The 20,110-nt window shown below is 47.3% G+C and overlaps 1 protein-coding gene across 1 annotated transcript in view; it reads right to left on the bottom strand.

Annotated features, from left to right (window-relative positions):
* The window catches only part of IFFO2 (intermediate filament family orphan 2), a 37,811-nt gene extending 18,115 nt beyond the window's left edge, over positions 1-19,696 (bottom strand). The window contains exon 1 of the mRNA XM_040588340.1: positions 18,826-19,696. Coding sequence (XP_040444274.1) covers positions 18,826-19,457 — 632 coding nt within the window. The 5' untranslated portion in view covers positions 19,458-19,696. The remainder of the gene's footprint in view (positions 1-18,825) is intronic.
* Positions 19,697-20,110: the final 414 nt, after the last annotated feature.

The raw sequence follows: 20,110 nt of genomic DNA, 5'->3' as shown, positions 1-20,110 counted from the left end.
ATAAAAATCACTGCAAGAACTTGTACCCTTTGCACTGTTAATACTTTGGTGTTTCATTATAAAGGAGAAGTTTAATATTAAAGTCCTCTTCTAGACTTGTGCTTACTTAAAGCAGCATACAGACCTTTGAACAACAGCAATTGCTTGTGAAGAGCATTACTAAAAAGGACTTACTATACAGAAAAACATTGCATAATTATGCCTCTTGATTACATACACCTAGAAAGATGCTCCAGCCTGTTACTGGAACCACAATAAAAAATCATCTGCCAGTTCATTTGTGTTTTGTTCCTGACCACACGAGGCGTTTAAACAAAAGCCATGCATAATGTCACAAGAGTTCAACAACATCAAGTAAAAGCAACAGCCGTGCCTGCATTCCTCCAGAGAGAAAATTATGGTGCTTTTCAAGCAGCAGGAGAATCCACATGTAATTTTGCAATATTCACAGCAACATTAAACACATTTTAAGCTACATAGCTACGAGTCATATGCTCCTGTATGACTTATTCTTGCAAAGAACACTGCACTAAAAGGCCAGTTTTAAATCTAAGGTGTTTTTTGATACTTGGATAAGCTTTGAACCTCTCCTTTTGTACTTGCGACCAGCCCCAGACGCAGAAGTCCATTAACAAAGACACAAGATACTAATTTGAAATAGGTCTAACACAGCAGGTGAGGCTGCTGGTGGGTGTTTTCCCAATATTTTATACAACTTCCTGACAGAGAAAGCACCTAAATCGTCTCCCGTCCTTGCAAAAGAAAAGTGCCAATTGTGAACTTCAGTTATTTTCCATCTCACAGCTAACCAAGTACAAAAAACCCCAAAACAAATCCCTGAAAGTCTTCTGTTCACCAGAGCATCCAAGGCTACTGATGCTGGTGGTCTATTTCCACATCACACAGTAGCAAATTCACCTGAAATACTGCTGCCTTAAAAGAGGTAATTTTATTTTTCACTGTAGGTAGATTGAGAAACGGGGTAAAATCGACGAAGCCATCAAGTTCACTGCTGCCCAGCTTTCACTTTAAGGCCAAATGCAGAGAACCATCTTCCCTGATTTTCTAACTGCTCTTGACTTTGATCCAGTTTTGATTCAGGTTGTCCTCCAACAACACGAAGATGTTCAGAGCGTTCAGAGTTCTGACAAGTGCCATGCAAAGAAGCCTTTTGTTTTCCCTTGTGTTTATAATCTCACCAGCATGCTGGTTTCTAAGCCATTGTGCAGGAGAGAGCCCAGAACAGAATTCTGCAAGTAGCTAAGTTACTTTCCTTGGAAAGAAAAGGTTTGTACAGCTTCCTCTTTCCCCACGTGCTGCCCACTCTGCTCCTCGGAAAGCATGCCACGTTCTCCTGAAGGGAACCATCAGGCCCATGACAACATAACCCAAAATTGCGTATCACTGACCTGCCTACTCCACAGCCAGAAATTATTTTAAATATTGCTTATTAAACCCATGAGAAGCGTTCCAAGCCGCAACTCCTACCAGCAGTGGGATAGAGTACGCCCTCCTGAAATGAAACCAGGCACGGTAATAATTCCTCTTAGTGCTTCGTGCAAGCTCATAGCATCTTTACCTTTCTCCATGGTTTTTCTGCTCCTCCTGTTCATCTGGGGCAAACAGAAATCGTAACTGCTTTGGAGGAACAGAGCTTTTACACTTGAAGGAGCAATACAACAAAAGGCTCTCTCTCTTCAGTCTTTAGTATCCATACTCCAGAACCAGAGTGTAATTAAAATCACATTTTATCACGAGCGTCCTTCACACTTGAAGCCACGGTGCTGGTGGGAGGAACACAACCACGTCCCGCAGCCTGCCGGGAAATCATTGCTGGTTAGTCATGGACTGTTGGGGCTGGTCGGGCACCATCGATTGCTCTCGGAGCAAGGCTCACAATGTGATACACGATACGATAACTAATACAGAAGGCAAACGAAACGCTGCTTCCCATCTCCTCCTCTGACGTTTGCCAAGATGGATTTACAAATTTGTGCCCGACCTCTCCAAGCAACCCACAAGCCCCAGAAATAATACATAGAGCTGGATTTACTCCTCGGCAGAGCGGTGGGCACTGCAGCAATGTCTGCAGGCAGAATTAAAGCTAGTCGTTGCATTCCCCTTAGCACCAGCGACTTAAATTCATTTTTCACTCCTGTCAAAATCTTCATGAAAGTGTTTACAACCCCTGAAAAAAATACATGTCTCTTCAGCACGAACAAATAATACTGCAGCGTGGGTCTATTGCAGTGTTTGACAGCTGAAATGCCGGTTTTTTCGCTAGGTCCAGCGGACCCCAGGGAAAAGGAGAGGGATTTGTTCAGTAACACGAGAAAGCGGGGGCTGCCTGCCTTCCATTTTCCAGTGAGCTTAGCGGGAGTGCATCTAGCCCAGAACTGTTTTTAACAAAAGAGCCTTGTGAAAAAAAAGCTACTCGGGCAAAGGCAAGGCCTTCAAGTTTGCCCTGTGGGCTTGCTTTTGGGGGTGGTGGCTAAGGATTTCCCCCGTGCCATGAAGGAAAAGCAGCCAAGAGAACAAGATAAGGACCAGGCAGCCTACAATTAGAAAAATATCAATAGCTTAAGCCTAGGCAAAGATTTAAGAAGGGAGAAAACACCGCTCAAAAGCCTACCTCTAGGAAATTCCCCACTGCAAAAGGGAAGTGTTATGATGAACTTTACATTTCCAGTTACTGAGATCAGCCCGTAGCCTGAGACAGCCTTACAGCTATCGGAAACACACCACCGACACGCGAGCTGCAAAACGATTCAATTAGCCAAGATCCCAACTTCTAGCAAGCTGCTCTTTGTCATCGGGACACACAACTATTATTCCCTTTGCCAACAGGCTACTCGGCATCTACAACTCGTGTGAATTCAGCAGACTGGTGGGGAGCGGGACCTCCCGGTCTCTGTGCCTCCAAGATACCTGCAGCAACATTTCAGAAAGGAAACGTCAGACTGTTTGCTTGACAAGTCAGCTCTGATTCCAGGAATACGATACAGCCCACGCGTGGCACCGTAAATATGATTAGGTTTAAGCACAAAACACATGATAAAACTCACAACCGAACACCCATTTGACACAGATCAATATAGCATGACACTCTTGGCAAGATGAGAATCAGAGCATTGCATTTTTGGCTTCTTTTCAGCTCAATTGTTGAGAATTGAGTCATCTTTGTATATATTTTATTGTAGCCAAGGTAGCTACTGCATCAGCCTTCCTGGGACAATGCTCAAATTCTCGGTTCTCTTCTTTTATCCTTAAGTCCAAGGCTTTTCCCCCATTTTCTAGGCATATCCGCTTTTTTTTTTGTCCCTTTATATATATATATATATATATTTCTATCAACAATAACAAGGAAATTTAAGAAGATGGACACATCCTGATTTCACTGTATCAGAGGGCAGCATCCTATTTCCATGCTGCTATTCTTCCTTACTTCTGACAGGTCTCACTGTGCTGATGGGCACTCGTCATGCCAGCAACCCACCCACCAGCACAATCGCAAAACAGAGAGGAAAAGGAGAGCTTGAGCAACCAACACAAGTGGGAAGAAATCCCATTTCCAAGAGATCAGACCAACAGCCTCAAAAGCCACCGTACTTCATTTGTAGCTTGCAGCCAAGTCCACGTTCAGGTCAGTTCTGACCAAGCTGTTTTCTAGAGAACACCAGGCTCATTTCTATACATTAACATGGGGATTTGCACGCAAAAATCCAACTTCATTTGCCACTGAAGCACACAGAAGTGCTCGGCACACTCTAGGCCTGCAGAACACACTGCAAGTGCAGCTTATGAAACAGCCAAAGAACATCATATTCCTGTAAAACTGTTGTCGTAACCGCAGATAAAATAACGACACTGACTCATATTGAGCAGGTAATCAGAAAAGCACAGAACTACATTACTGTATAGCACTGCTATAATTATCAATTATATTTATCAAATACTGAATTACCATGTAAGGAAATCTCTAGCAAACATTACGTACTACAAACCGCATGCACTGAAGACAGCTGATCATGTATATACATTCATTTTACAACTCTGCCTAATAACAAGCTGCGATTTTACGGTCTTTGGTATGTCATACATTCAGGTGTTTTGTCCTAATGCTTTGGCACAGGCTTATATGTATATAAAACTGCTGTGAAATTCAGCCAAGTAAACTCACTACTCCTAAAGACCATTCTCTTTGCAGAAAATATTACTGAAATACAGTGACGGATGCTGTAAAACTTCAGTGAAGGACAATGAACAGAACAGAGACCACGAGCCAGAAGAAAAGTACTGACTGAAGTCTATTTTTATATTTTTTTTTAACCTCCTGCAAAAATCAGAAAGCTGCCCATTATTCTCTACTCCTCCTGAGAAATTGCTTTATGTTTATCTACCCACCTACGGTATGGCAGGGGGGGTAAATGTCATTATATGGGTCCGACATTGGGACATGCAAGCACCTCCGAACAAATGAGAGGCAGAAGCTGGGCACATTGGAGCATTTTTTGGTTGGGTTTTTTTTGGGTTTTTTTTTTGCAGGAAGCAGTAGCCCATCCAGCGCTTTTAAATCCTATTGCAATTATTGCAGAGGCTATTCACCAACTCACATTCTTTCAGTCAACATACAGAAATAGCCTGGTACAAGCACTAATTTGAGAAACTTGTAGAATTGTGGTCTGCTGTACTGGAAAAGGTCAAAACAGGCTTTCAGGGACCCTGCGCAGACAAAGGGGAGTCTGCGCAAGGAGCCTGAGCTGTGGAACACTGCATGCTATTATCCCGGTGTCCCAGTAAAGCCATGTGATTCCTTTGGACAGCTCATCTCCAACATTCACATCATTACCGAAATAAACACAGGCTACAGCAGAACAGAATGAAGCGAGAGAAATGTCTTCTGCAAATTGGAAGTGGGGTTGTTTAGAAGGGAGTTACCAACAAGCCTTCAGTGCTCAGTTTCAGCAACAAACCGCACAACAAAAAGGGATTATTATAACTGACTCATGTAATAATCACAGAAAAATCCATCCATTGTTTAGAGAAACTTAAAAATTGCTTAATGCTCTTCATTTAATCCAGTGTATTTAAACAGCAGAAGATAGGCAGCAGCACGCCTGTCCCAGAATCTGAAGCTTCACTGGCTTAAAAGAAAAAATAAATTAAATAAAATCATTAAAAAAACAACACCACCACGCCACTCATTCCAGGCCTTCGATAGAGTTTTAATAGTTTGCTAAGATGCAAGACTACTAACATGGGCACTTCAGAAAAAACCTCCATGCCACTGTAAACTGGTAGTGTTAAGGAAATATTTGTAACGGATAAAAGCTTTCTGTGGCCTGCCAACGAACAGGACCTCCAACCTGGATCTTAACTAGTGATCCGACCTCGATATACTGGGGTTTCTAAAGCAGGGGGGTCCCATCCTGTTCCTTTGCTCCCTGGCATGCTCACTTCAAACCCTCGGTCCTTCAACTCAACTTCAGCACATTGAAGAATAATATAAAATACCCAGTAATATATCCAACAGGTCATAAAAGTATTACCAGCACATACGACCACATCAGACTTGGTCACGACACGTTTCTGAAGCCAAGCACCCCAAGAGCTTCATAGCTTCTACATAAAAATCCAGTACACGAGGCTTGAGCTGATTTTCAAGGTTTCCCGAGTCTGCAGCAGCACAAGAAGGATTCACACTTTCCCACAGATAAGTGTATTGCCCCTTCCCTCACCTTTCCTTTTTCTTTTTTTTTTTTCCCCACTCCTAAATCTCAGTCCTCCTTCCCTTTTTTTTTTTTTTAATCCACAGAACACGTTTCAAGAGCTGATAAAAACATTAGTACGGAGGAGGGCTTTCGGGCGGGAAGAAAAAAGAATAAGAAAAATAAAGCGTACAATAAACCAGATTTGAAATCTACTTATAGTCAAGAACGCTTACCGGAACAAAGGAGTATAATTCTATATAGTTCCAGCCTTGCAGCAACTTTAAAAAGATGTCAAGACAAGCGTGCTCTAATATACACCATCCCCGTTTTAAAAATACGTTTGTATTTTTATGGCGCTCAGGACATTTCACTTGTAATTTCTCGCCTCCTCCTGCTGCTAAGGGCTCTTAGCAAAATGCGGACACCTTGCCAAAAGTCTGGCAGCCGAGGAGACAAGGAGTTACAGAAGAGATTTAAAGCCATAAGAAGATCTAACGCTAAGCTGTCGGAAAGTACGGGCAAACTTCGGTGGCATGAATTTCCTTTCTATTTTCTATAAACACCTAACACAAGCGTTCATGAATGTCCTCTTGGAGGCTGCCAAGTTAAAATAGTGCATTAGCTCAGCTGATGCACGTGACCACGTGGAAGAATCTTACATCACAGCTCGAAGAGAAGGAATCCAGCAGGCTTTTAACTACAGGGAATATTTCCCATGTAGGGTGAGGATTATTTCTTTTCAGAACCGCCTTCTGACTTCACAGCCATCTGTTACGAAAAGGAGAACCCGGCTGATTCGAGCACTGGTGTCACCCCGTGGGTCTCCTGCTCGCCAGGCAGAGCGGGGGGATTTTCTGCCACTGGAACATCTACACTCACGGCGAGTCCGAGGGTTTCAAGTCGAGATCCACCCAACAGATCCCCAGGCAGATCTCTTGCGAAGAGGGATTTCCCCAGTAAGCCAGCGTGAAGCCTAGTATTACTCTGGTGGGCGAACCAAGGATGCCTGCCTGAGTCCCACAGCTAACAGCTGGAAAAAAGTCCCAGTTAAACCGATCGCTTGTCTCAAGGATTGCTTTCAGGAATACAGCAGATCACAGAGCATTTGGGCTAGTTGGTGAGCTTAAAAGAGATACATCACTGGCACAGCACAAAACGATCAGACACAGCACCATTTTCAACACCTACTGCAATCTACTGCACAGAAACCCTCACCTCCTTGTCAACAGATATTCCCATCGTCTTTCATTTCAGTATTGAGGCAAATCAACCATTTTGGGGAACACCTGATCCACTTCTGTAAAAAAAAAAAAAAAAAAAAAAAGACGAATCGTGTAATTACACGTATCACCAGCTAAGCCTCACTGTTAGAACGTGCCCCGTGCTAAGTCCAACACACTGGTATTTTAACATCCTCTCTCATAAAAGGTCTTCTTCTGACTTACTGTTTTCCCGAGTAAATGCTTTCTATATACAGCCATGCCCCTCGCTGGCTGTGTTGTAACCACTCCGCTGTTATCACCTCCAACTAATGCCGAAAGGCTCTGATAAGACCGAGTGATAATAGATGGGGATTACTCTTCTGTGGAAAGGAAACAGATCCTGCTGGAATGTGTTACCACAGCATTTTCATTCACTTCGGCAGTTCTTCAGCCTGGAACGCCAAGAATAACTGCAGCTACACCCCCTCTCCTTACCTGCTCTTATCCTTACCCTGCTCTCCTCGCCTGGTCTTCAGGTTACTCTCCATCTGCCCTCCTTCCTCCCCATCCTTTAAGAACCAGACTCAAAGCTGAGAGCTAGAAGTCATCTTAATTTCTGCCCCGATCCTAAACACCTTTACTTAACCTATTGAAGATCAAGGAAACTGTTTATTGACGTCAGATAACGCTTATCTTGAGAGCACTCAAGAGTCAGGAAGGCAGGTGGGACACGCACCCCGTATGTAGCAAAGTGCTCCTAGATATTCCCTCTCTTATCTACCTATCTGTAAGTTTTATTACCTTTGTAAAGGTAAATATATTTAAGTGCAGCTTTTACGTGCAGCTTCGGGAGCCTAAGAACACAAGTATTAACAAAGGACAAGAGACACGCTGCCCTTCCAGGGCTCCTATGGCACTTGAAACACGCAGCACTCCTCACACGCTCCTTCAAGAAATGCGAGAACACTCGCTGTGTTTAAGCTGCTTTAATCACTTCTAGCACAATGGACAGATTAATAGAGTTTAGTATTCCTAGTTAATTACGGCCTTTACAGCATCACCATTAAACCAGGGTACTATGCCATTTAGATGGAAACGAATTAATAAAGATGACAACTAGGAGGGCATAAAACTCAAGATTAGAAATTTTTAAATGCTCACACAAAGATTAGTCTTAAATTCACACAAACACAGTAAGTTATTTTTGCTGTTTTGGTCACGTAAATTCCCAAGAACGTAATTGTTTTCTTGAATTCACAGGCAAACAATGAAAAAACCCTTCATGAACACTGGTCCACAGTGGAATATCCTCAAATATACCAGGCACAGACTTCGTGAAGCCTCACCTGGTCTCTGAAAGGGAGTGAGCTCTCTCTGCCTACCGCTGCAAAGAAAGCAGAGGTTGCAAACGGAATCCCATTTTAAGATGGTGTGAAATGCGATAAATCATTATTAGCGGGAGGTATAAACCAACGGCAGTGGCGAGCCTGGGCTGGCGGAGGGGAAGAGATGGACAGCCAAGGGATTCTAGTACAAACCTGGTTTTAACGCAGATGGCCCGTGAGAAGGAGGAGGGTGATGGAGGGACCTCGTGGCCCTGCCTTCCCACTGCCCTGCACCCGCAGCAGAATCGGGACCCAAACCCCACCGAACCCACAGCCCACCGTGGGGAGGAGACCCCTGCCCACGGCTCTAGGGCCGTATCTCACAGCGAATTTTATAGGAGAAAGAGCCAACAGTAATTAACGCTTCGTCGATCGGTGGAGAAAGAAAAAGGCTGTACGTCTGCACACGGGTGACACCTCTCACAGGGCTGCGGCTCCGTGCATCTGCACCAGCGTGTGGTACCCACAGCCATGCAGCCTGGACCACGCGGCTCCTACCTCACGTAGGAAGCAGAGAAGACGGCAAATTCCTTCTGGCCACTGGAACTTACCAGGGGAGAGCCTGACTGCCTTGCATATAAATGGATAGAAGGATCTAATGCCCAAAAGGGGAAGAGAAGCTACGAAGGAAAATGGGTTTATTTGCAGATTCATCACAAGCTACCACCAGGAGCTCGCTGTCCTTCAGGGATAGTTATCACAAAATGAGCTTACTTACGTCCCATAGCCATTCTTGAAAGGATAAAATTCTGTACAGCATCTCTGCAAGTGGGGCTTCATTCCCAGGGTCACTTTGTCCCTTTTAACAAGAAAAGCTGGTCTCCCACTGACAACCGGCAGTTCTACGCTCTGGTTAAGAATACAGATTAGTGGAAAAACATTTTCCAGGGCATTAAGGAGTTCTTAAGCGCTTTGCACTACCATTTTCTCCCTTTCTTTAAAGAAAGAAAAAATAAATAAATAAACCAGACTGCCCAATGCTTCATCAGATGGTCAATGCCTTATTGAAAAGTTTAGAGTGGAAAATAAAATAATTTTTTGTACCTGCGAGAGGGGGATTTTCTTGTAGCTGTTTTATTGACAATACTTTATGAAATATTAAATATTAATATTAAAATTTTTTTGTTATGATTCAATATTAAGGCACCCATGCCATTCTACAGAATTATGTAAAATTACACCAATACCTAGTATTCTTTTAAACCAGATTTGACTTGTCAGGGCTTGACTCCTGTGACTGAAGAGACCTGGACTGCTAAATTTAATCTGTTCTCGGTATCAGAGAAAGCTTCATTTAAAAAAAAATAATCAAATGGCATAGTCCTATTTTCTCCCCTCAGTGACACGCAGACAAATTTCACCTGTAAGAATCCACAGACAGAAATATATTTGAAACCACTGATTTGGAATAAATACTGAGCCAGGATCCCTTTGATCTCTAATTCCAGCATGAGTCACCGCATGGACTAAACACATCTACTATATTTAAGGGCAAAGGGGGATCCAATCCTATTATACATCATCACCTCCTTCATCATCTCTGTCCTCTGTGTTAATAAGCCATTGTAAATTAGTAAGTTTTCTCGCCCACATGAAGAGGGCTAGGTTAATTCCTTCTCTTTTTAGCACAGAGCCCGGGAGCCGTCATGTCTTTCAACCAATGTTGATCTCTGCCCACATATACCAAACCCCCGTAAATTTCTGTGCAAACAAAACTGGGTTTGCAATGCAGCGGCATACGTGGGCACTGCTAAACCCGCAATCCAGAGCTTTATCTGCAGCTCACCTGCTCACAAAGGCTCTGGAATTGCTGTTCAGATTCACGAAACCATTTCAGATTGGGAAACCAAAACATTTGGCTTGTCCACAGCACCAAGAGATTTGCAAAGTTACATGGAATTTAGGCTCAGGCTGTAATGCCAAGTTTTGCTTTCGGTTGTATTTCAGTGGAAATACAGAATAAAGCCACTGAAACTAGCATCAGATTACTAACAGCAGCAACGCCAGCCATCCGTTTGATCACCCACGGCTCAAATCCTTCTCGAAAGCAACGCACGTTGGTGGTTTCCAGACAGAAAAAGCCAAAAAAAGGGCCAACTGAACGTATCTCCTGGGAGAACAAGCTCCAAAACGCGGCAGCGGGCTTATTTCTGAAGCCATGCCACGGAAAGCAGGCGTGACTAGGTCCAGTCCCCAAATCTGCTTGGAAGGGGATTCAAATTAACAAACTTCTGGGGGAAGCGGGTACGCCGAGACCAGGAGAACGCTTCCAAATTGCGTCCAGTAACCATCGAGTCACATGTAGATGAGTTAGAATGTGGAAATGCTCGAACAAAAGGCTGGAGAAATGCATCATCTGTGATTCACTTTCACACAGTAACAATGCAACTAGTCCGTGTTCTGTGTCATTAACAAGCAGGACGCATCGTTAATGGGCACAGGGCACCGTTCTCTCCCAGCTCGCCCGATGCTCTTGTTATTGAAGTAGATCCAGAGGCAGAGTCGATGTCCTTTTTGTACACGGATCAACACCAATAACAGCAAATAAAACACAAGATTCCCACAGGTTTTCTATGGAAACGCTAATAATTTCATTTTAAATAATTTTTCGAATCGAAGCACCTTGTCAATCCAGTCACAGTAAACATACCTGCTTCCCAGCTGCTGCTTTCTGCAACAGGGCTACAAAAAGTCACCGAATTGTTCCGACACGTTCACAACCAACTAGCATGACCTGTGCATCCCAGGTGAGACACCAGCAGGCACCGTTAGATCACCTTAGCTTTTTCCAAGCCTATTTTGAAGCAGAAAGATCTGGTAAGAACCGTTTCTAGACTAGGCGACAGCCTGGGATTCCAAAACACCCTACACATTCCTTACTCCTTTTGTATCCAAAAAATATCCCACCCTTCTAAATGACTTATTCATCAGGCACAGACATCGAGGTCACTAACTAGGGTCATTCACCTCTAACCCCAAACCAAGGCATTTTAACAACATATTTGGAATTCAGTCATCTATCAGTGTGCCCAAGCTATCCCCGTACGACAACGATTTCGGTTTTGCCCCCTAATCTAAACGCATAATAAAGTGGAGGCAAGTTCCTTCGCTTCAGACGCATGAGTGGGAGGTGAAAAACGTGCCCAGGATAACGCCAGCATGTGAAAGCAGCTGGATTGCACTCACCCAAACCAAAAGTAGACACAGGAAAAATATAGGACATACCCTATAGATGCCAGGCATAGGGTGGGATAGAGCAGAGTGGAGTCTGAGAACTGGTTTAAAAGCAGAGCCACGCACTACATGATCTCCCTGTGCCTTGTTTACTAAGCAAAAGGTCTCGTCCCATTTATTACCTTTTTTTTTTTATCAGTTCAGGGTTCTGAGAACAAGATAACTTTTAGTTGGGAGAGGTCACAAGGCTGCTTCAGTTAGACTAAACAGCTTACAGGTACCTACTGTTCAGTTTCTTAATTTTTTTTTTTTTTTTTTTTAAAAAAAAGGCCAAACTGGAAGAAATCTTTTTTTTTTTTTTTTTACAAACAAAAAAGCTGGTCTTAAATATTAAGATGGAGACTTAAAACCATAAAGAACAACATCCTGCGAATATTTCTAGCGAGCTAAAAAAAAAAAAAAAAAAAAAGAAATCATTTAGTCACAGAAGAGAATATGCAGGAAGCCAACGTAAGACCTGGCAGAGCATCACCACAAAGCCTTAACCACAAAAAAGCAGCTGTGGAGCCGTACGTGGGTTCGGTGCTTTCTTTAGCTCCATGCCCAGCACTCAAACTGCATGACAAAGAGCTAGAAATAACTTGTTTCTGTGTTTGTCTTCACCTCAGCCATAAATCGCAAAGGTCTTCCGCAATTTATTTGGGTTTAAGATCAGAGGTGTGCGGGGGGTTTTGCTCCCAGACCTGCTCAATGCTTAAGCTGCTCTGAAAGGCTGGATTTTTGCCTTCAGAAAGTCCGAAGCTTCCTCCCATGAGTCACAGGAGGAATCAAAAGGTAAATTCAAAATACACACAGAAAGCCTGCGGTTCCCTGGCACGGAGGAAGCTGCGCTTTGAAGAACACGGCACAGATCCTGCCCCAAGTTTCTCTGAAACTCCAGCCACATCACGAGGTGGTGATTTTTCTCTTCACCCCAATTCCCTCTAGTTCATCTGAAATTTTTAAATTTTTTTTCCATTATAATTCTAAGTTAATGGTTGGCCAAGGATAAAGCTCAGCGTAAGGAGCTAACCTCAGCCAAGACAGCCATCTCAAACCAGCCCTGGCTGCTCCCGCTCCCAGCCAGTTGAAGTAATGTACACACCGAGATTTACCTACTTAAATATTTAACAAAATACAGCCCCAGCCCACTGTGGAGCACTGCTAGAAAGCTGGATCAAAGGGAAACATCCTCCCCTCCTTCCAAAACTTCTCCCACATTACTACAACCCAGAAGTCCCAGTTTCTAGCTATACCACGGGAAAAATGACATAAACCGGAGATTCGTTGGAACGCTCCAGAGATCCATGTATACTGTAAACGCACGTCTCTGCGGCAGCATTTTAGAAGCAAATATAGCATCATTTAAAGAAAAACATCTGACACCCAAACAAACATTACTCTTACAGTGCTTAATTTGCACAGCTCCAAGCAGTACAGCTTTCCAACCAACAATTACGAGGGAATGTATGTATTTGTTATACGGCCAAGTTTTTCACAATAGACAATATTATCCATTCTTCACAAAGAAAACTTATGTCCTCCCAAAGCAAGTAAAAAAAAAAAAGTCTTTTCAAGACCGAGTCTCAGGTTTCACCAGAGCAAGCATTTAACATCAAACTTCACGTCTTGGAAGGGGTATCCAAGAGTCTCCAATACCAGGCTGCCTGGCTGCTTTGGAAGCAGTAAGGAACACTGAATTTCACTGAAAACCCACACTGAAACATAACGCCCCCTTTAAAACATAAAAAGCAAAGCAGAAATACCAGAATTAAATTTTTAAATATATATATATATGTGGCTTTACACGGAGACTGCATTATTAGCAGCTCTGTAACCAATTGAAACACGGACAGCAGTCTAGCATGCTGGTTACATTCTTCTACAGGGATAAAAAAATTATTTGTTTTTTATTGGGTCTATGCGTAACATTTGCATCTTGTTACCACTGATATTTTAGCTTTAAAAGTTTTCAGACATTCCTCCAGGGCTTATCTTAAGCACATTTTTATTAAGTTCCCTTCTTTAAAAAAACGAGATCCAGTTAGTTTTGACGCGCATTGCCTTTGACAATGATAATCTTTGTCCTTTCCAGCTGCAGCAAATTTAAGATAATCTCTTTTTCAAGTGGACTTTATTAATCTTCCAAATGAAATACCATCCTGAGGTAAAACAATTATTTCCAGTTCAACTCTTAGTAACAGTTAAGTCTCTGCTGGAAAGGACGACTAACATCTGGCAGATTCAATATCTGCACCAATTAAGAACAATTGTGAAACCATAATATACAAATCTATTCCAGTGTTCAGACTAAGGCTCGCCACAGATCAGCAGCCTTCTTGCAGCTGAAGGAAGGAGAAAAAAAAAAAAAAAAAAAAAAAAAAAAGAGAAGGGGGAATGACTGCAGAAGGATTTCACCGAGTCAGCAGGCTCCCGCCGGCCACACGCAGCAGTATGTTGGCTGTCATAACACACGGCGACGCGCTCAGGTCTTCCAGGGAGAGCTCAGGGTGAGCCTGGAAGGTGAGGCACCTCGTCCGCACCGCCATGCCCTGCACCCGCGCACCACCGCTCCGTACACGCCACCCGCGCACCACCGCTCCGTACACGCCACCCGCGCACCACCGCTCCGTACACGCCACCCGCGCACCACCGCTCCGTACACGCCACCCGCGCACCACCGCTCCGTACACGCCACCCGCGCACCACCGCTCCGTACACGCCACCCGCGCCCTGCACACACGACGCCGGTGCTCTGTACACGCCACCCACGCCCTGCCATCCCGCCTTCGCCAGGAGAGCCCACCAGCACTCCCGCCTCCACGGCACCGCAACTCCACCAGCTCAGGGGGAAGCACCTTTCCTTTCCCCTTCCCACAGGCAAGCAGGTTAAACCACCCGGTGCACGCTGACCATGCCCTCTCCACGCCTCAGCGAGGGACCCCCAAGGCACGCCGGGGGCCGGGCAGCACCAAAAAGAGGGTTTTTCTTCTTAAATAACCCACAGGGATCACAGCAGCCCAAGGCCCCTCGCAGGGCAGCAGCCACGTCGCACGCCTGTAATTAAACCTGCTTCATCACCCTCCCCACGGCCGGGGGGGGACAGGCAGATCCAGGATTCACGCACCCGACATAAAATCCCACAACAATCTCACCTCAAGGGAGGTGAAGCAGTATGGTTGGTTATTTTGCTGTTCTCTAGAAAAAAACCAAAACACTTCACCTGTGTCTTTCAACTTGTAGGCATCTGACATTTACCTCCATTTTCACGTAACGGTCCCTGAAAGTATTTTTATTGAGCTATTCTGATTGCAAATAAAGTCAACAATTTTACCTTTTCTTGTTGAAAGGGGAGTAAGAGATTCAAAGTTACAAAGGATTTGGCATCAGATCTAGGCCCAAAAGCTCTTTGAAATGCTAGCAGAGTATGACCAAAAAAACCTCTCCAATAAATCCTAAAGAAAACTAATTTTAAGCTTATTTTCCCGTACATTTCCTCCAGTTGCCGACTCCCCCAGCTGAAGTCATAATCCATAGTGTAAAATCATAATTATTACTAAAAAAATAATTATAAGATTAAGACAACATGTTAAGCAGCCAAAGATTCTGATCTATATACCACTTGTGTAAAATAACATGATCTGAGGGGGGGAAAAAAAACCAACAATTTTGGTCTGAAATATCTGCTGGGCTCCTTAGAGGGAACATTTTTGCAGTCGTGCTTCAAATACAAACAAAATCCTGGGTAAAATACAGTCTAGTTGCTCTACTGACCATGAGCTCTAGTATTTTCTAGGCCTCAGAACTCCAGTTTCTTGTGTTAGGATATGCAAGAAAAATTATTTTGGGGAATGGAACAAAGTAGTGGAACATAAATTTCCTAAAATGAAGCCACTGGTAATCCCCAAAACTGCACAGGCAGCATTTCATTGGAAAGAACTTTAGATGATTTTCCATTCTTATTTTTAAGAGTAGCAGTAAAGCTACCTTTAAAAGAAAGGAAAGGAGGGATTATTTCACCCCTGAGTGCCACCACTATTTTTCAGTTCACAAGTATGACATCAAGCAGCGTGTGCCTTCCACAACAGCCACGTCCCACAGGAGCTACACGTCTTTGAAACTACTCGCTTGAGGAGAGTCCACCAACTCCGCGATGTAATCATCTGCCCGGAGTTTTCCTGGTAGCCAAGTACTTAAAACCAGAAACATTTGCTAGCTACTACCTCCTTAATCAAGTGGTCACCCTGGAAAGGTAAAATAGCCTCCACTGTTTTAGGAAATAAATGTAACATATCGCTACGTGCTTAAGCATTTTCATGGGTTGAGTTGGTGGCTTACTGGTCAGGTTACCAGGCCTGATGGCTTCAAGAAGGCTGCCACGTTCTGCTGGTTCCCGAGTTCAGCAAAATGGGTATTTTCTTGGTTGTGGAGCAAACACAGCGTATAAAACCCATTTTGGTCCATCATGTAAACGCGGTGTTTGCAGTGCAGAGGTGCCCGCGAGCGGGAGCAACGCCGTTCCGAAGGAGCAGCTGCCTGCTGGTGAAGGGGCTGCCCGGTTGGGCTGCAAACACGGGCGCATCCCTGCGAGATCACCGGTCCGCCTGCCCGACCTCCGGCAGGACCCAGCAGCACCATCAAGAGACTGGCACAAGGCTCACGTTCCACCTGGAGCTCATCTCCCTGAATAAAACTGCATCATCAAAGGCTTCGCAACAAGATAAGGTAAACCCAAAGCGTTTATTTAAATACACGTACGCACACACAAGCGTGCCACGACAGAGAACCCCTTCCCTGCAAAAACAAACAAGAAAACACTGGTACCAACCTTGACAGGATTGCTGACAAACACTGCAACACCCCATTAGCTCATGCTAATGCAATCGAATTGACTAATCTGCTCTGACGGCGAGAATTAAATTTAAAACAGCACAGTATTACTCCATAAGCATGCGAAAGTGTGCTCAAGGCCACAAATGAAAAAGTCAATCTACCCCAAAAGAGCTTAACATGTGGTGTCCGTCTGATGACTGAAGGGCACAGAAGAGTGGAATAATCATTCCAATTACATAGTAATGAATGCACCATAAAAGACACACTGCTGATATAATACTAGTGTGGTAAGTGTTGATATGTATTAATCAAATTTTATTTCCAATTTTATTTCCAAGCATCAGGAGAAAAACCTGTTTCAAGAGCAAGAAGGGTGGTAAGAGTAAGATTTGCGATTGCCTACAAAGAGGTCCCCTTCGCTACACTGAATGCATTTGGTTTGGGCAATCCTCAGGAGCGTGCAAGCAGCCACACATGAATACGGACTCTGGGGTGAAAATTTGTTGTACAGAAGTGAGCGAAGCACAAGAGACAGAATCAGCCCTGAATCGGCAGGAAGACTGAACTTAAATGGCCCACAAGTCTCCTCCTCCCTAAGAGGAAAAAATAAATCACACATCCATCAAAAAGAAGAAGTATCCCCAACTTTTGGTGACATAACCCACACCCAACACACACCTTCCTTAACCAAGCCACCCTCGAACGCAACTTCCCCTGAAGCACCACCACTACTCCAACTCCTTGGTACCAAGCGTAAAACCAACAACAACCCTGTGCCACCATGGCATCTACAGGTCAAGACTGTAAAAGAGAGACCAACTTCTTTTTCCATCCATTTTCAGTAGGTTCTTCAGCACTGAGCAATCAAGGCAAGCAAGCTTTAAGACACACTGAAAGCAAACAGTATTTTAGTTAACAAACGGGCCAGAAATTACTACTGGAACAGCTACGCCTGCCTATAAAATCCCTCCAAAGAGCGCTAATTGACAAGAAGAGGTCTGTTATAAAAGCTGATGACGAGAGGTATGCAAAGAGCACACTGCAGTCCTGTTACCCTGGACAGAAGAAATTCAGCGATGCTTCACAGGCCACAGAGCCGAGCCAAAAAAAAAAAAAAAAAAATACGAAAGGATTACATTTGCTCCGCAGGAAAAAAAAATACAATACAAGGCTGCGAAAGGAGGAAACACATCTGAAGCCTAAAGATGACAAAACTCCCAACAGGAGCGCCCATGCCAGCCCCAAAGGACAGGCAGCTCGTCAGACAATGCAGGAATCTCCCTGCAGAATCCCAACTAGCTGGCTTTTTTTTTTTTTTTTTGCCCCCACCCCCCCCCTTCTGGCCTCCATCTCCACCACCGCTACCTTGAGCAGGCAAATACAGCAAAGGGAACGTTACCCATCACCGGGTGGGGACACACACACAGACACCCCCCCACGAGAAACCCAGGGCTCCCCACCAGGCTCAGAGACAACCCTCCAGGTGAGCAGGCTTTGGGAAGGCTGGCGTTAGGGCTTTGGGTTTGAGTAATTCCGAGGAAAATCTCCGAGTGCAAACCTTCCCCTGCAGTATTTGCAACCCAAATATTGCAGCACTGAGCTAATTTCGGGGAGCTGGCACGCGAGGTCGACTACTGGAGCGATCAGACCAGAAAATGAAGGCAAGCTAAATTTAGGAGTAACTACACGATGCAATATTAACAACAGATTACCTCCCTTCTCCAAAAAGGAATTTTTTTTCTTCCCCCCCCTCCCCCCCTTAAGGCCAGCTGACAATGCTCCTTTTCAGATAAGCCTCTCCAGCCACCCAGGGAGGGACCCACCAGTTTTCTGGGCACCAAGCTGAGGTGCAACCCTCCTCCTCAATCCCCTGGGGAGCCCCGAGTGGGGGACCCCTGCCCCCAGGGGTCTCCCCACGTTCCCCAAGGAGCATCCATCCCAGGGAGGGAGCCCAGGGCCGGGGACCCCTGCCCCCAGGGGTCTCCCCACGTTCCCCAAGTGCCCCTGGGAGCATCCTCCCTGGGGGGGAGACCCTGGTGGGGGACCCCTGCCCCCAGGGGTCTCCCCATGTTCCCCAAGGAGCATCCATCCTAGGGAGGAAGCCCCTGGTGGGGGACCCCTGCCCCCAGGGGTCTCCCCACGCTCTCCAAGGGGCATTCATCCCAGGGAGGGAGCCCCTGGCAGGGGACCCCTGCCCCCAGGGGTCTCCCCATGTTCCCCAAGGAGCATCCCATCCTAGGGAGGGAGCCCAGGGCCAGGGATCCCTGCCCCCAGGGGTCTCCCCACCTTCCCCAAGTGCCCCTGGGAGCATCCTCCCTGGGGAGGGAGCCCCTGGTGGGAGACCCCTGCCCCCAGGCGTCTCCACACGTTCCCTCGGCCCCGAGGAGGGGCTGGCCCGTTTCCCCGCAGTGCAGGAGCGGGCAGCCCGCATCGCCCCCCCCCCCCCCCCCGGCTGCCAGCCCCCCCCCCCCAGCCGCTCACTTTCTCTTGTACTCATCCCGCTCCCGCTTGACTTTGGCCAGCACGTTGTAGAGGGCGCGGATCTCGGGGGTGATGGTGTCGATCTGCACCCCCACGCCGTCGGGATGGATCCAGGAGACACCGGGCCCTTGCACCGTCTCCAAGCCGCCGCCCCCGGTTCGCCGCACCTGGGTGTAGCTCCAGATGGTGCCGGGCAGGCGGCTGTAGTGAGGCGGCGAGGCCAGCGGCGCGGCGGGCAGCCCGGGGCCGGGCGGCGGGGGGGGCCCGCCGTCGGTCTGCACGGCCTGGTCGCGGGAGAAGGTCTTGTAGCGCAGGCGGCGTTCGCGCTCGCTCTGCTGGGCCGCCAGCTGCTTCTCCAGCAGCCGGTTGCGCCGTTCCAGCTCGTGGACCTTGGCCAGGAAGCAGCGGAACCGCACGTTCAGCCCCTTCAGCAGGTGGATGTTGGAGCCCAGGTCGTTACGAAGCGCCGCGGTGACCGGCGGGGCCCCCCCCGCCGCCGCAGCCGCCGCCGCCGCCGCCGCAGCCGCCGGGCTCCCCGGGCCGCCGCCAGCGGTGGGCCCCAGCGGGCAGGAGGCGGCCGCCGCGGCGGGGGAGAAGGCGCGGGCCATCTCCCCGAATAGCAGCGAGTTCATGGCGCGGCGGCCGCCTCAGCGCCTCAGGGGACCGGAGCGGGGCACGGCGCGCGCGGCGGCCGGAAGCGGCCGGTTAACGGTCGCCGAGGCGGAGGGAGCGCTGCGGCGGAGGGAGCGCTGCGGCAGGCGCGGCGCGGGAACGGCCGCCGCGGCGGGCGCTGAGGGAAGAGGGGAGAACCGGGCACCGCGAACGGCCGCCGCCACCGCCTGTCCGCGCTCCTGCGGCTGCCGCTGCCGCTGCCCGGGCACTGGGCGGCCCCGGCTCCGCCTCACCGCGCCCCCGGCGCCAGCGGCTGCGGGCCGCACCGCCCGGGCCACGCCCCGCCACCGACCGCGCCCCCGCCGCAAGCCACGCCCCCGCCCCAGAACCGCTGCTGCCCGAAGCCGCGCCCTCTTCCCTGAAGCCACGCCTCTTCTCCAACGCCGCGCCCCGTCCCCGCAGCCACGGCTCGCTGAAGCCACGCCCCTCCCCCGAAGCCACGCCTCTTCCCCAAGGCCGCGCCCCCTCCCCTCAGCCACCTGCCGTGCCCGAAGCCCCGCCCCCTCCCCAGGCCACGCCCTCGCGGTGCCGCATGGCCGCGGTGGGTCCCTCCACGTGTCCCGGCGCAGCGAGTGCGCACCGCGGGGCGGCGCGGGGACTTCGCGGGGGCGGG

This window comes from Falco naumanni, chromosome 3 (assembly GCF_017639655.2).
Source record: "Falco naumanni isolate bFalNau1 chromosome 3, bFalNau1.pat, whole genome shotgun sequence".
Classification (NCBI taxonomy): domain Eukaryota; kingdom Metazoa; phylum Chordata; class Aves; order Falconiformes; family Falconidae; genus Falco; species Falco naumanni.
Note: the sequence above shows the minus strand (reverse complement) of the source record. Positions and strands in the feature narration are given on the sequence as shown.